We start from the raw sequence: 17075 nt of genomic DNA on the forward strand, positions 1-17075 counted from the left end.
CTTATACATCAGGTGAAACTCTCGTGTTGGTTGGGCATGATGTTCGTAAGGCGTTTGACTCTCTCATTCACGCCCCTATGCTATTCCATGCAGCCAAACGTGGAGTGAGCCCCTCATATATCAGAGCCCTTCGAGACATGTATTATCGTCTTAAAGTTCGCATAATACTTCACCCATTAGCTAAAGTTGACGGCTCTCAAGTCTATGCACTAACCCCTAATATTTTTGTCAATGTTGAAAAAGGTACCCGTCAAAGGTGCTGCTTCTTCCCCTTCACTCTTCAATAATGGAGTTCTTGATGCACAGTCAGCTGTGCCCACATCATTTATCTTTGCCGGTCTTGATTTATCTCTCGTATGTTATGCAGACATTCTGAATTTGAGCCGCACTATCCAGCGCATAAGCGATATTTTGCAACGCTACAATTTGAATATGCAAAACTAGATCTTCAGTTCAAAGCTGAAAAGTCCGAAGTTGTATTATTCAATTGAAAGCAAGTGTCGCCTAGGGATATTCCTCTCGGAAATAGTAGGATTAAGCCAGTAGCTCATATCACCTACCTCGGTCTTCCCATTGGTTTGTCAGTAATGCACTCGCGACAACTATTATTTGCTCACATTGAGCGTAGAGATGGGTTATCATATGCTTCTTTTGTAACTAATAAGTTACGGTTCAACCCCCATCTTCTCTCGAAACTTTTTAACTCTGTCGCTCTACCATATTATTTGTACATATCGCCGTTTTGGAAAATGCTCACAATTTCTTACAAGTCAAAAATTCGTTCAGTTTTTTTCCGGTTGGCAAAATATCTTTTACATTTTCCCTCTTGGACGCGCAATTCTTATTTGATTAGAAAATTCAGCATTGCTGACCCAATTAGAGCTGTGGAAAAGTGAATTCGTGCCTATAATTCACATTTAATGAAGTTGAATCATACCTGGTCGTCAGTATTAACCCATTAATTAAGATATATTTGTTGTGTTTTTTTTTTTTTAAGTGTTTGTTTTCATGCTTAGTGTAATTGTTGCAGTTTTTTAAACTGACTATTGATTTAGTATCTTCTCGTGCGAGTCGAATTTAAGCGAGGCTGGTTATTTTCAATTTTGGTGTTAATTTTTTTTTTGATAATATATTGCGTATATTACTAATAATAGAGTTGTTTATTAATTATAGATTCTTTTAAGCATATTTCTTTAATTAAAGTTGTAAAAGGATCCGTGATTGAATAATTTCCTTGTTTCTGTTATTTATGTATATCGGAGTAAATGAATCATTTGTTGAGAGTGATCTGAGTTCAAGACCAGCAGGCGCAAGTGTCGTTTAACTGTTTTTACCGTTTCTTGTCTTATTTACACTATTTAATATTTTTATATACTTTATATATTTTTTAATTCACTTTTGATTTTTTGTTTTTTTTTGTTTTTTTTTTTTACCAATTACGGCTTGTTTCAATTATGTTCACATTATTTATGTTTGTTCAGTATTTAGGAGCCTAAAAAAAAGAAAAGAAACATGTCGCGTACCTACAGAGCAGTGTATAATTGTTTTTTTCCTTCTCGTTTTGTGTAATTTGTTTTAAGTGCTGATTTAGATCTTAGCTCCAGCGTTCGTCACTACAAACCACATGTATAACTCCTAAGTTTATGTGTATTGCTTTTTTTGTTGTTGTTTTGCTTATTGCTCCGTCTTTTCCTTTTTTGTATGACGGGTTTTCCAATAAATAATAATAATAATGGGTAAATTACATAACTTATAGCCATTTCCCCAGAGGCTGTTTAGAGTTCTGTCAACCACAGAAGCACGGTTATTGGACCTTTTAACTATGCTGAAAAATCTCAAATTTTTTATCGGATATCTTTAGGGAAAAAAAGGAATGTGAGAGTAGGACTTGTTGTCCTTCAATCATTAAAAAAGGCACTAAAAATCCCGAATTCCAATCAAATTAACCCTTTTATTAAATTTCTACGACAACTCCTTCCACACAAAGTGCCTTGGTAAAAAAAAAAAGAAGAAAGAGCGCCCTTCCCTCTTTACTTAGTAGCAGATAAAGAAATATACACTTGAACTCATATATTCCTAAGAATATTCTAAGTATTAGTCGAGACGCTAGCTCCAGCAAACATGTTTTGTTTCCGGTTATTCGAAAATTAGAATTTTTCTAGAATAAAAATGTTTCATGTCGTGAAATTGGGAACAGCTTGTTAAATACCAGATGCCATCGGGCACAAACTTTTATAGGATTTAGATGACTCTATCTCAAATCTTTCATCAAATCCTGACTTTACAGCTAAAGATACGAATTTATCCTCTTTTTGCTGTATCAAACAGTTTTTGGTGGTAAACTTTATGCAAGGAGCAACTCAGCCTAATAGTAAACAAAAATCAAATTTTTTTCTTTTTTAACAACAATTAAGACGTCAAATGAACTTTTTAAGCAGATTCCAAAAAAAAATAAAATTCACTAAGTTTAATGTTACCCATCAAAAGCTATGCGCCTGAAAAAATTTATCCGATTTTTAAAAAGGGTGGAACCCCCCAAAAACTAAAGCGATTGTAATAAGAATCACACCATCAGATTCTGCATATAAAAGAAATCTACTCTCGAGGTTTCAAGCTTTTATTTAAATAAACGTCTTTAAAAAAGTTTTTTCCCACCAATAAATGCATAAAAAATTAGTTTTTTAATTTTAGTTTTAAAGCATTCCAATATTAAATATTTGTTTCTTTTTTTGCATATATTCACTATAGGAGTATAGGTTCCAATGCAAGCAAATTTATGCAAATAGGGCTTGTTTTCTGGCTTTTTGTAATCTCTTAACGGTGTTTTCGAAAATAATTAGAATAATGTGTTCATAGCTCCTCATAGAGCATGCAGGATATACATTTAGTATTATAAGTTTCTCGTGCCACATCCTCCATCATGATGCAGTCACTCTCTGTCAATAATGCCTACCGCCATCCTGAATGTGAAAAATATTCTTAAAAAAACGAATCCATCATTCTTTCATATAAATAGATGCAGGATTTTTTTGAGTGCAGAAGGAGGGAGGGTAAGTAAATCAAAAATGTATTTCTACACTTGAAGTTTCCAAATAAGACATGAAAAATAAGAAATGGCCTAGTCGAAGGTTATAAAGTTTTAAAAAGCATTAAACTAAGTCACAAATGATGTGGCAGTATAAACAACTCATATAGGTTACATATGATTCGGTGCCTAGTACTGAATATCTTAACAGAAGAACCAAAGATTTATAGTCGGATCTTTTTTTTTGCAAAAAACGAATTGAAAAAGTTGTAGATTAAGATTTTGCATAAAAAATAGCGGTTACGACACAGTCATCCTTGAAAACTTCCATAATATGTTCCATAGTTCCATAAGACTGTCCAACACTTTTATTCTTAGTCTAAACATATTTTGTTAGGAAAAATTGCTCTTCAGTGCAATTACAGGTAGAATTTTTTTCTAAAATAGTTTGATTTACTTTTTTTAAACAAAATCAAAAAAGTTACACAGACGACACACATACAGAGACGACACACACACACAGATATGAAACAAAGACAGAGATGACAAAACACAAAGACAGAGATGACAAACACAAAGAGACGAAACAAAGACAGAAATGACAAACACAAAGAGACGACACACACACAAAGACGATGAAAGTAAATCTTTTCACATCCCATCCTAATTGTTCAGATTCATATTTGAGCCTTTATCTTGTTCAAACAACCACCAGACCGAACTACGTGTAGCCACTCTTCTGCTGAAATATTCTATCTGACGTTTTCAACCTTCTGAAAGAATTATAAAGCTACTTACTAAGCTTTTGTCAAAGGGAAGATCAGCAGGGGAATGTATGTCCGATTATATTTTGATCCTTTGTATACATTACCCAGGTGATCCTTCTTTTGATAATAGTTTAGCGAACGATTTTTGGCAGTTATATCAGTATTGCGAAAATGTCAAAAATGACAGTTAAATGACCTCAGGGTTGTGAAAATGTCAAAAATGACATTAAACGTGATAGCGACAGCAACAAGGATCCTTAAAATATAGATCGTTAAGTTTTTAAAGTCTGATTCCGTAAACACACGAAGATAAGTAAAAGCTTTAAAACAGTCCACTAAGACGTCCACGCAAAACCCAATATTTTTCAGTTTAGGGGGGAGGGGGTCAGAATACACTCTAGCCATTTTTTCTCTGTTGCACAATTTACCAAATGTTTAATTTTTGGACCAAATTTATCATAAATACAATATAACACTATCCAATAGTTCAGGTAATGAAGGTAGATAATCACTAACTACAATCAAACAAAACTAATTCCCTTGATAGTCTATTTTTGTCTAAATTTTAGAGAAATCAGCAATAGGACAACATTATCAAGAAAATATCAAACCCTTTTGAACTGTAAAAAAGGAATTAGGAAATTTGACCTAAAAAAAAGGGAGAAATGCACATCCATAGTCACCATGGAGATTTTCGCACCAAATTTGATATAAGCGTAAAAACTTATGCTTCACAAGGAGATATAGAAATTAAGTTGAATTGAATTTTAGTAAACGATAAAAATACGCTTTTTTTGTACTTTGTCTTCCTTTTACGAAAAGTAAATTAAAATAAAGTAATTTTTTGCCCGAAATTAAAGAGCAAAACCTATAATAAACAGATTACCATGAATATAGGGGATGGAAATATTCCGACTCTCAACCCTAAAGCGCCGCTTAAAGAAAAATAAATACATCTAACGTTATATGCTTTTTAAGTATGACAGAACTTCCGGATCAGATATTCTGAGCAACGGTGGAGAAATCAACACTACTATGCATAGGACATTTTAATTCAGTTTTTACTGAATGCAGGACATTTTAATTCAGAAAGAGAGAGGACATTTCAATACTACGATGCACAGGACATTTAATTCAGTTAGGACATTAGGAAAAAAACATTCAGTTTTTTCCAATAGAGCCTTAAAACTTGCATTAAAAGTGGTCCCGAGGGGTAGGGCTGGGAAATTTTCTTTTCCACTTTTTTCCTTGGTTATAACCGCTACAGATGCTTTATAGCAAAATTAAATCTTTAATTTTTACGAGTTTATATATATATTTTTTTTTGGGATGGGGGCGGGGGGGGATTGAAGGGATGCTGGAGATAATAAATCAAGAAAAATTTTCCAACTGATCTTACATCTATATTATTATATCTATAGCCAAGTCGCAAGTATATAAACTTAATGAACTTTAAGTATTTGGAGTCAACGTAAAAATCAGAATATTTTGATATAAGCAATACTGTTTTAAATGTTTTTCTTAGATTAAGGCTACCATTGATAAGGGTTGCTCTTTTCTTGCTGTCCATTGCCATTAAAGGTTTGATTAAGCTCAATACACAAACATTAATTGGATTAGCATTGGCCCTCTGAAGGAAATTACGCGTCTAGGTCTCATTTTTGTGGTGTGCTTTGGATGTTTTTGCAACTTATTTCCAACAGACTTTGATCAGTTAAGGTTCCATAAAAATATCCAACTTGTATTTTTTTTCTCTGAGTAATTATTGGAAAAGAATTAAAAAGTATAATTGCCCCCCCCCCATCAAAGGAGAGAAAAGGTATGAGAATCAACGGCCAAGTTTTTTTGCTTATTTTTTTTAGACCTAGTTTTTTTTATAATTTTTTTTTTTAGAAACATAATAGATAAGATATTTTTAAAAACATGATATTTTTATCATGATATTTTTGTCAAAACCGATTTGACAAAACTGATTTTGTCATGATATTTTTATCAAAACCGATATTTTGAGAAACATAATAGATAAGATAATCCGTTTACTTATAAGTCAAACTATATTATATCTTTAATTTTTTAATTCTAATAGATCTGGTTTACTATGATTTCTTTTATCCCATGATTTCTTTTATTTTACAAATTGCACAACTAGCAAAGTTTCTACTTTTAACTTGCGAACTTATAATTGAATGTTGCAGGAGTCATGATGGAGACATAATCAGGACACTATTTCGGGGCGGAGGGGGGGGGGGCACTAGAGCCCGTAAATATTTCCTGGATATTTCCTTTCAATAAGACAAAAAAAGCAAACAAATAAAAGAAAACAAAAACATCAAGGGAACACCTATCGTCAAAGCTACAATAAAGAAAGAAAATAAATCACACTCAAAATCACAGCGATTTCTAATGCCAGTTAATTGTAATTCCATCACTCATGTCTGCTGACAAACTATCCAAGATCAGAACCTGAAAAATAAAAGACAATAAAATATAACTGCTAAATAAACAGTATTCCAGAAAAAAAAAACAGTGCATGTCGAAAATAAATGATTTTCTGAAATTAATTTTGATATGAAATCGAGAGATAGAGATAGAGGGAGATAGAGAGAGAGAGAGATAAAGAGAGAGAGAGAGAGAGAGAGTGTGAGAGAGAGAGAGAGAGAGAGAGAGAGAGAGAGAGAGAGAGAGAGAGAGAGAGAGAGAGAGAGATTTAAGCCAAAGTGGAATACACATTTGATGAATACAGTAAGCAAAGTAAGTAAATTTCTCCTTAAATAAAGAAGATCATATATTCCACATTAAAGGCTGGAAACCAGAAAGAAACAGAATTGTTGGAGAGCAAAAACTATAGCAAAGTTTACATGAACCTCGACGACTGTACCTTTCTCTATTTGGAAAGATTTAATATACAAATACACTGTAAAGCACTAACAACTTGAGACAAGTATGTAGCCGACAGAGTAATAGAAAAAGTGACACCAAGCCAGTGAATCTTTGAAAGAGACTCGAGTAGCATTGTAACCACATGGAAATGACGAGCAGGGTTAGAAATATTATAACGAAGAAACTCGCATCTATAAGCAATTACAAAAGTCCAATTTTGCCCAGGACATTAGTTAGAACATGAAGATTCTTAGGGAGTTCCGACCTAGTATGGCTAACTAATAGTACGTCATCAGCATAAGCATTATGACTCACACCAGCATTATTTTTAAAACACAATAGGAGACAACATTCGCAGAAAATCTGCAAGCACACTTTTAAAAATATATGGAGACAGCACACCACCTTGCCTGACTCCCTTCTTTACAGTGAAAGACTCGGATATATCTGACATCCATTTCAAACGAACAAACGAATTACAATTGGAGAAAATTTACGACAGAAAAATTGACTCCTGCTCGAACTAGTTAATGAAGCGTTTGCGAATGTGCGACATTGTCAAATAAGCCCGAAATATCCACCGTGCAAAAATAAAGTGACCGTTTTTGCATTTTTTCCGAAACCAGCAGCAGGCCAAGCATATGATAAACTTGAAAACAACCAAAACTCACTCTGAACCAAACTCGATAATCAGGAAAATCATATTTAGTCACAGACAAGACGGCGTATTTAAATAGCTTCTTCATGAAGCAATACACTGTAATTAGTCTATAACTGTAATACTTATCTGTGTCTTTTCCCTTTTCTAAACCGATGTTACGATTCCCAAAAGAAAACTATCTGGAACTAACAACTGAGCTAAACACATCTTGAATTAAAGCTGAATGTGTGTTAACAATAATGGACACTAATTGGCGAAGTGATTATAACACAGACCGTCCATTTAAGAAGCACTTGACTTCTTAACCATCTTAAAAGCCCGGTTGAGATCACCACCAGATATTGTCAATATATGGGCTTGCTGAAGAACTTGAGGAATGGTATTTTTCATTAGTGAAGAAAACATGGACTGGGTAGATTGATTAAATATAGAAAGAACAGGAGTAAAATGAGCAACAAAATCACTAATTTGGATAACCGAAACTGTAGAAGGCACGTACCTGCTGCTATTTATTATATACCATGACTTCCGATCCGAGGGGCCGTCCAAAGCATTCAGGCGGGCTTGACGTAAAGAAGATCTAAACTGACGTTTCAAATTTTGTTTAATTTTAAACACTTCACCAGACTAGGGTCGATCACAAGCAATTCAAAGGCGTAGTGAAAACTTCGTGCGGTTGGCTTTTTTTTACTTCAGGCCACACATTCCACAACGGTTTTCTGGTGCCGATTCTAACACGTTCAACAGCAACTGAGGCGGCTGACTTCAAACAATGCACAAGCTGGTAATAATAATAGTTTTTATCAATCTTGGCTGTCGGTGACGTCACTGAGGTTTGAAAAAGGTGAAAAGGCACTTCCAGGCTCGATGACACTAAGAAAATTTACTCGTTTCCATTTTGGCTTTAAAAACCATTTATCGTGGTTAGAAGAACAAGCAAGTAGAGCTGGCGACTCTATTTCACAAGTTAAAGGTAGGTGATCATCATCAATTTTATCATCCAAAACAATGACAGGAGGAATGACGAGTGATCCGTTTGAAGCTACAATATGATCAAGGTTTGATCAAGCACACTCACGGTTATGAATGTAGGTAAAATGTTTGTCTTTGTCGACTATCTGATAGCCGCTTGGCAAGGCATCAAAGAAGAGGTCACTCCTTTCAGATCAGGATAGAAGATTAGCATTAATATCACCAGCCATAATCCAGTTCCATCCCTTATTAATCAGGCTAAGAGTAATCACTCTTAGCAGAAGTGTCCCGAGTCGTTGGCAAGCACCCACGAAGGAAGATAGGGATAAAAAATTCTTGCGACTGTATGGCATGTAGACATTAAAGAGGGCCATATTAATGCACATTATTGCCAGTACATTATGATCAGAAGACATAAGCTCAGGCTTCTGAGAAGAGCGCACTAAAGTTGCACGGCCCCCAGAGAGTCGTCCGCTATTTTTTTTAAGCTTCACGCACAGACGTGTGGTGAATGGGGAAGACGTTTAAGAATATCTGTATTGGCTTTACTTAGGAAATGTTCCTGTAGCAAAACTATATCATAATCAAGAAACTCAGCAATCAGAAGATCTTTGCTTTTGGTTCCGTTAGTATTAAATGAAACAAAGCGCAATCTATTGCCACTAACAATAATTTCTTATCCTTGTTCAGGGCTTTTTTTAACACTGGGCATCTGAGACTAAAGGAAACGTGATCAACCCCGCAATTAGCGCAATTTAGGCTTCAATTCAATTTTATTCGATAAAAAACATAGCAAAGAAATAATAATAAAACAGTTCCTAGAAGATAACTTCTTAAGGAACAAAAAAAAGAAAAAATTAAAGTAACACTGAAAAAAAATAGAAGAATAAGACATGGGTAATTAAATCAAATTGGTTAATAATGGAAGGATCAAATTATATCAAGTTTTGTTACATTTTTATACTACTTGCAGAAACTTGTGGCTAGTTCAACACTGGAGGGTATTTTGTTCCATTGAATAATAGATTTGTAAATGGGAGATTGCTGGGCAGCACTAGAAACGCATTTAGGAATAAAAGGCTTGCAGTGCATGGATTAGCACGTGTGTTAGAATGTCCAGCCGCGCACATTGAACATTTCTGGTCGGTCTGGGAGAATGGACAATTTCCGATAACATGGTTCGGCGATTGGCAGCAGTAAAATCTAGGAGGTAATTTCTGGTAAGGTCTAACTCTAAAAAGCTCGCATCCCAAACGCAAACCATCCCTCATAGCTTTATTCAAGTCACCATGGTCAAGAAAGTCGAAGCAGAAGGATCCAGAACTTCCAATTTGTTATTGCTTCAACAAGAGGGGGAATTATATTAATGAGCTCAGATTTTAGCACACCAGCAGGAATGCCACTCACAATACTTGCTATAATTTATAATTCAATGTTTGCACCTCATGTGTTTCTCATTGTTCCATTTTCGAAGTTTTTAAGTAAAAGTGATAAAAAGCGTATCCGCGTGTACTTTTTCCGGTTTTGTAAATATTTTCTTCGAATTCCACAATGGTTTAAAAATAGGTATATTATACGAAAATTAGGAATATTTGATATTACAGTTAAAACTGATCAACAATACGACCGATTTCTTAGACGATCTACAGAAAATAGAATAAATTTTCCCCTTAGTTGTCTCGTTTAATGGAAAAATAGTTATGTCGCCATTGCTTTAATAAAACAGCTATTTATGCGTTATGTATTTCGAGTGTTTATGCGTTACGTTTTATGAGTGTTTCTAGTGTTATGCATCAATGAGATATCATAAGCTATTCATTACATATTTATGAGTTATTGAATATTATGAGCTACTTGTTGTCATCCTTATCGTTAGAAGCGTAATTTTGTATTTTTCAGTTTTCTTTCATTTATTTCCTATTCTCCTCTGTGTACACCATGTATGTATAGAGGGCATAAATAAATTATTATTATTAATACCAAACCACTTTTCGATTAAGGACATGAGTGGACACATAAAGCCAACTAGTAGCAGCGGCAACGAGAGACCCGGCTGAGGCTTTATCTCGGGTATGAACTACTCAGCTTTTCTTGACGGGATCGACTCTCACACATACGATACCGCCATGACCGTCCTGGGCATCAAGGGTCTCTTTGCGCTCTATAGAATCTTTGAGGTCGATAGGCAGGTTTTTCAGAATAACTGCATAGGGCGGTTTCAAAGAGACAGAACGTTCATGCACTAGCGACAGATGACATCTGATTGTTTCGGGCAGGAGATTTCTCACAACCTCGAATAAAGAGCAAACTCTATAATAAAGAGCAAAACTCGAATAAAGAGCAAACTCTATAATAAAGAGCAAATAAAGAGCAAAACTCGAACAAAGAGGAGTTTACACGGCAACTCAATGTGTAATAAGCATCTGCGGGAATGAGGGGGTACTCCACTAGGGTGACGGATAACAACATATTCTTTTTTTCCGACAACAATTAAGTTTGCCTTACCTTGTCTCCCTTATTGTAGGTAAAATCAACTTTCCCACCATTCAGGGAAACGTTTACTACATCACACTGGATGCCGAGTATACGAACAGACCCAAGTTTTAAATGTTCATCAGAGTAACCAATTTTTTTCGGAGATATTTCAAGTGCAGACCCCGATGAAGAAAACTCAAGATAATTGTATCTTCCAGACGTAAAAGAATCTAAAATAAATATAAATTGAAATCGAAACAGAAGCATTGTGAAAACAAAAAACATACCCAGAGTCAGACATTAGAAAATAAATAACCTAAAAATAGAAAAAAGTAAAGGATTCAAAGGAGGAAAGCAAAGGGAGGAAGGCGGAAAAAGCAAAGGAAGACAAAACCTGCCAATTAATCAAGTCTCACTTAATTAATATTAGCATATTGATATAAAGTTAATATAAAGTGCAGTTTGAGACATACCTTCTTCAGCCCTTGAGGAATAATCATAATTTAAATGCTAACTATATTTTGAACTATGATTTATATTACCTTCTTAACTTGTTATTTTCCAGCAGTTTTACGGTTTTGATGTTTCAACTCGACAATTTTACTATTTTTCAATAGATAAGATTAAGATTAGCTTTGTCCGCCAAATCTTAGAAATTTAGATCTTAGAAATTTACGACATGGAAAAATTGAACCAATTTTGCTCTGATTCAGTAGTTGATATTGAAATTAGCTTTGTCCGTCGAATAAATTACACTGAAAAAATTAATTGACAGGGGTTTTCCACCAAAGATTTCAGAAAATTTACGACACGGAAAAATTGAACCGATTTTGCTATGATTAAATAGTTGAGATTGAGATTAGCTTTGTCCGTATAATAAATTACATTGAAAACGTTAACTTTACAGTGTTTCGCCACCCAAGATCTCAGAAATTTACGACACGGAAAAATTGAACCGATTTTGCTATGATTAAATAGTTGAGATTGAGATTTGCCTTGTCCGTCTAATAAATTACATTGAAAACATTTACTTAAAAGTATTCTGCCACCAAAGATTTCAGATATTTGCGACATGGAAAAATTGGAAAAAGGAAAAACTTCCTAATCTTGAAACAGATTTAGACTATTCTCAAAGAAAAACAAATGAGTAATATCATAATTCTGGCTCGGCGATTGGGTGGAGCCGCTGCTAATCAGAATCCCTTCACTTTTCGTGGAACTTTTAGCTGCATCTTTCGTAAAATTGCACGTTTTTGACGGAACATAAACTTTAAATACTATTATATATTAATATAATAGTATGTTATATAATATTATGTTTATATATAGTAGCGAGATCTGCACAGATCTCCCACTCTGCAGAGAATATTTGTGAAACCAAATGTGAAGCTCTCGGTAGTATTTGAACAAAGAAGTCGAGACACGATTGTTCAGGTTCAGCTACTTTCACCTTTTAAACTATCTAAAGAAACGCATTGCGAAAAGCAAGTTGACGGTGTCAGGTGCAAAGCTTTCCACACTTCCAACATAATTTTAATCGAAAACAGCGCTCCAGAAATGTTCTGGTAATATTTTATTATCAAACATCATAAGATATTTTTATCACACTTGTGGTTTTCCAAACATACTTTTAAATGAGCATACAACTCACCACTGAGCAAAGAAGAGAGATAGAACAAATGCACATACATAGAAAACAAAAAACACCCAAAAAACGCATACAAACCCAGAAGGTGGTTAAGCTTCAGAGCTTTTGGACCCTAAAGGAAAGGTTGTCCTGCAAAATACTCAATTTTTATGCTTCTTTAGAGCAAGGTATCGAATTTGTTCCAGAATGTCACTTAATAGGTGACTCTTGGATTCCATCGAACAATTTTTCATTTTTCCACCCAGTAAAATTTTCAACCGAATTGATCATGACACAATTAGGAAACTAGCTCTTTCCTTCTGTCGAACTAACTTACCAATAGAGATTCCATCATCCCAATAAAGGCTACCACAGGCTTTTTGTTCTTCATCCAAAGCAGCTATAAGCACAAAGGGACTAAGTCGCGTACGTGCAGTTGTCATGTTTGGCGTCTGAGTTGGGATTATACTCCCACCTGTAAAAAGAATATTCTTGACTTTAAGGGCAGAATAATTATGAAACGCTAGAAAAAATATAGGATTTCGTTTTAAATCTATAAAAGATATATAAGAAAAATAAGCCGACTAGTCTCTATAAGTATTAGACTATTAGACAAAGGGACTAAGTCGCGTACGTGCAGTTGTCACGTTTGGCATCTGAGTTGGGATTATACTCCCACCTGTAAAAAAAAAAAAGACGGAATTGCTTTGATTGAGTTTTCCGAATTGCGCGAAAAATATAATAAATATATTTTTTTTCAAATAAAAGCAGAGAGCAACTTCGTCAAAATTGAAAACAGAGTTAAGTTGTCTTTATTATTGGAAGCCACTGCCCCATCAACTCTACACTATTATTTGGTTAGTGCTTTTTCTGAATTATATTAGGGTGCAAAATTTTCGATTTTTTTCAACATCGTTTTATTTCAAATGAAAGGAAAGATAAACATCGACAAAACAAAAATCGAAAATAAATTATGTCAATTATGAGAGGCTAGAGCCCCATCAACCCCAAACTATTGTTTGATTAGTGCACTCCGGAAATAATTTTAAGGTGCCAAATTTTTTCGTTTTTTTTTTTACCTGTTTATTTTCTTTTTTTTTACCTGTTTATTTTCTTTTTTTTAATACAAGCAAAGAGGCAACGTCGTCAGAACTGAAAACAACATAAATTATCTTAACAATGAGAAGGGCTACAGCCCTTATTAGCCCCAAACACTGTAATATCATATCATTTCTGATTAATTTTTTTCCGGAAAGTATTTACAAGTTTACAAAACATAGATAGTTGAGGATTGCAACAATCTAATTTTTCGATAACTTAGCAAAGCGTCTCAAATAAAGAAAAAATTATTGTTTAAAGCAAATGAGGTATAGGGTAGGCAGAATATACTGTCAAAAAAGATAAATTCTGAATGACATTTCACTCCTTTTAAAACATCTATCCTTAATACATTGATAAAAATCGTAAAAATTTAACCTAAACAGTGAGATGGAGGGGGGAGGGGAGCGAGTTAGAGCTCATCTCATAAAAAGGATATCTTCCGTATGTTTTTAGCTTTTATGTCACTATTCACATTTTATTTTTAATTTCAACTTATTTTCATTATTATCTTCAATTAACAAATTCGGCTACTGCCACTTACCCCACCGCTCTTTATATTACGCTTCAACTTCTAATCTGAATGTTCAGATTCTTAGAACGTGCCTTTTCCCGTTAAAAACAAGCGGCTCAATAATGCGAGAGGACCAGTCAGCACACATATTGTACGCTTAGTTAACACATATTCCTCCAAACATAAGGTGGATAGGGGGGCTAGGAATATGTCCAAACACATTTCAAATTCCGGGGTTAATTTTATTGGACAATATATATATATATATATATATATATATATATATATATATATATATATATATATATATATAATAATTTATTTATGACCCACATATGAACATTATAAATGACACTGCGAAGTAATGGAAAATATAAAAGAAAAAATAACAACATCATTACGAAATCAAACAACAACAAAAAAAAAAATACAAATTAACCGATATCACGATGAAAAAAACAAACTAAGGGGTCAGTGACAGAAACAACATTACTAGTATTAATAATCATATTAGAAGACAAACTGGCCAGTCGCACTCAAGAATCAATAACACCATAAGGGGATACAGTATTTCTATTTTTAAAACGGCCGGGTAAATACATCAGATATTTACAATATCTAAAGTAACCACTTCTAAGTCTCCGTAAATCTTTTTTCCTCAGTAAGTGGTGGAATCCAGATAGAAAATTTACCCCTGGAGAGCAAAAACTATTATAAAGCCGAGCTAGGCCCTTACGGTTATAACGCCCTCTATTTGGAGATATCTTACCGAATATTATTTAATGCATTAGTAACCAACTCAGAGCAAGTTTCGGAAATAGACGGGCAAAACGATTAAATACGGAAAATATGTCAATATAATGTCGCACAAAATTCATAAGGTTTAATTCCGACTAAGGTGGGGGAGAACAGTTACTGCTATTGATTAACTCTATTCCAAGTCATTTTACTATTTGGAGCGTCCCACGCGTTAAGCCTTGCATTACGTAAACAAGATTTGTATTCTTTCTTCGTTTTTTGCTTGACTGTAAACACAGCACCGGAAGAGGGTCGATCGCAAGCGTTCCACAATCGCAACCAAAACTTTGCGCGGTTCTTTACTTTTTTCACTTCCGGATGTATATTCTACAGGGGCTTGCGAGACCTAGAACGCACGCGCTCAATCGGAACCGTAACTTTTGTGGCCGACTTTAGACATGCCACTATATGGTAATAATACGAATTTAGGTCTTTCTTAGAATCAGGGCACTTTATTAAAGTCTGGAGCAAGTGAAAGGGGACTTTAATAGTTGAGCGTAGAGTGCATAAAGTAGTAATATACATTTCAACGTTTATCCGATTCCAATTGGGCTTTTGATACCATTTTGAATGGGGATCCTTAAAGTGGGCTTGAACATCAGGAGGCTCAACTAGGCACGAAATAGGGAGATGGTCATCATTGATTTTATCTTGATCAATAAACACCTCGGATTTAATTAGACAGGACTTAGACACAATAATATGGTCGAGGTTGGATTTAACAGAGCCTCGATTATGAATGTAAGTATAAGCCAGGTTCTTATCAGTGACATGATAGACACTTGGCAGAGAATCTAGCAGGAGTTCAGATGAGGTCAATATGTGAGTATTCATATCCCTGGCTAAGATCCAATCAACATTTTTATCTGCGAATTTTATGAAAAGAGATTTCAATTAATGGCAAGCTTTAGCAAAAGCAGTAAATGACTGAGTATTTTGATGATTGCATGGGAGATACAAATTTACAAAAGCCATGTTATTACACTGGATTGCTAGAATATTAGCATCAGAATAAATTTGCACAGGCTGATATCCCGACCGAATGAAGATAGCAGCACTACCGGAAGGACGACCGCGGGTCGTTTTTGCTTCTCAAATAAATGTATCATGTGTAGCAGACCGCCTTAAACTGTTCGTATTAACTTTGGAAAGTAGATGCTCCTGTAGGAATACAACATCAAATTTAGCAGCTCGTCGATTTGCAGATCCTTATCTTAAGTACCATTAATGTTCAGAGAAGCAAAACTTAAGGCTGTAGGAGAAGTCATCATGTTGTCTTGGCAAGCGCATTTCTCAGTACCGAGCATTTTAAACTATAAGAAACATGATTTCCTCCGCAATTGGCGCACTTAGGAGCAACTGAGCAAGAGTTGTCCGTGGTGTTTTCATGAGCCCCAGCACAGCGGGAACATTTTGGTAAATCAGGAGAACGTGGGCATCTAGCAATAGTGTGATCTACCCCTTTGCACCGGAAACAACGACGCGGTAATTCTTGATAAATTTCAACACGAAAAAGCTCATATCCATGCCGGAGACCGTGGTTAATTGCATTTTTCGGTGCTAGCTGATCCGGAAATTCCAAACGAAAACATTTTGAATGTCCTATTTTTATAGCACGTACTAATCCCGGTATGCTTTCCTTTAGAGATGATTCTGATACATTTTCAGGGATACCCCGAACAATACCAAGTGCTTTTTTATCAAGGACCATAGTTTAAACATTAGGTAGGCTCTTAGAGGCTGAGGCGGCAAGGGATACGGCTGGCTGCCAATCTTGAGTAACTGCGATCCACTTTTTATTCTGATTATCAGGTCTTAGACCTAAAATCCCTTCATGACCTTCAAGCGTATTCAATTTATCTTTTCGCAAACCAGGATCGCTTAAATCGGTAGGAACATTTTTCACAATTACTGCATATGTAGGTTTATCTTCAACTAAAGGGGGAACGGCGGGGGGGGGGGAAGGCGGATGGGTTTGAAGCTTTTCTGACAAAGCGCGTAATTCATTAAAACAGGCGTTTACCTTACTACTAAGCATGGAATATGCGTATGCGGGAATTATCGGGATTTCACTCGCGTTTCTTATCACGAAGTCCAGCACATCTATATCTTCAGAGTCGTATCTTTCAAACGCTGCAATAATATCGGCAATACTATTTTGTTGGGCGTTGTTACCAACTCGCCTGGGTGGAACCTCCCTCGTAAACGCTTTCTGGAGGAAAAGCTTTCTCGCATTTAACACATCAGTAGCCAAAAAA

General features: G+C 35.0%; 1 protein-coding gene across 4 annotated transcripts in view; it reads right to left on the reverse strand.

Moving 5' to 3' along the window:
• Positions 1–3319: 3319 nt before the first annotated feature.
• The window catches only part of LOC148942219 (lysosomal alpha-glucosidase-like), a 134320-nt gene continuing 120564 nt past the window's right edge, over positions 3320–17075 (reverse strand). For 3 of the 4 annotated variants that reach the window (XM_089102951.1, XM_089102953.1, XM_089102952.1), the window contains 3 exons: positions 12745–12882; positions 10811–11010; positions 3321–6255 (listed from right to left, as the gene is read on the reverse strand). In XM_089102951.1, coding sequence (XP_088959077.1) covers positions 6193–6255; positions 10811–11010; positions 12745–12882 — 401 coding nt within the window. In that variant the 3' untranslated portion in view covers positions 3321–6192. Of the gene's footprint in view, positions 6256–10810; positions 11011–12744; positions 12883–17075 lie in introns of all 4 variants that reach the window. The other variant, XM_089102950.1, reaches the window with a different exon arrangement.

This window comes from Artemia sp. Qi Xiang Cuo, chromosome 17 (genome assembly GCF_049724085.1).
Source record: "Artemia sp. Qi Xiang Cuo chromosome 17, ASM4972408v1, whole genome shotgun sequence".
Taxonomy (NCBI): Eukaryota; Metazoa; Arthropoda; class Branchiopoda; order Anostraca; family Artemiidae; genus Artemia; species Artemia sp. Qi Xiang Cuo.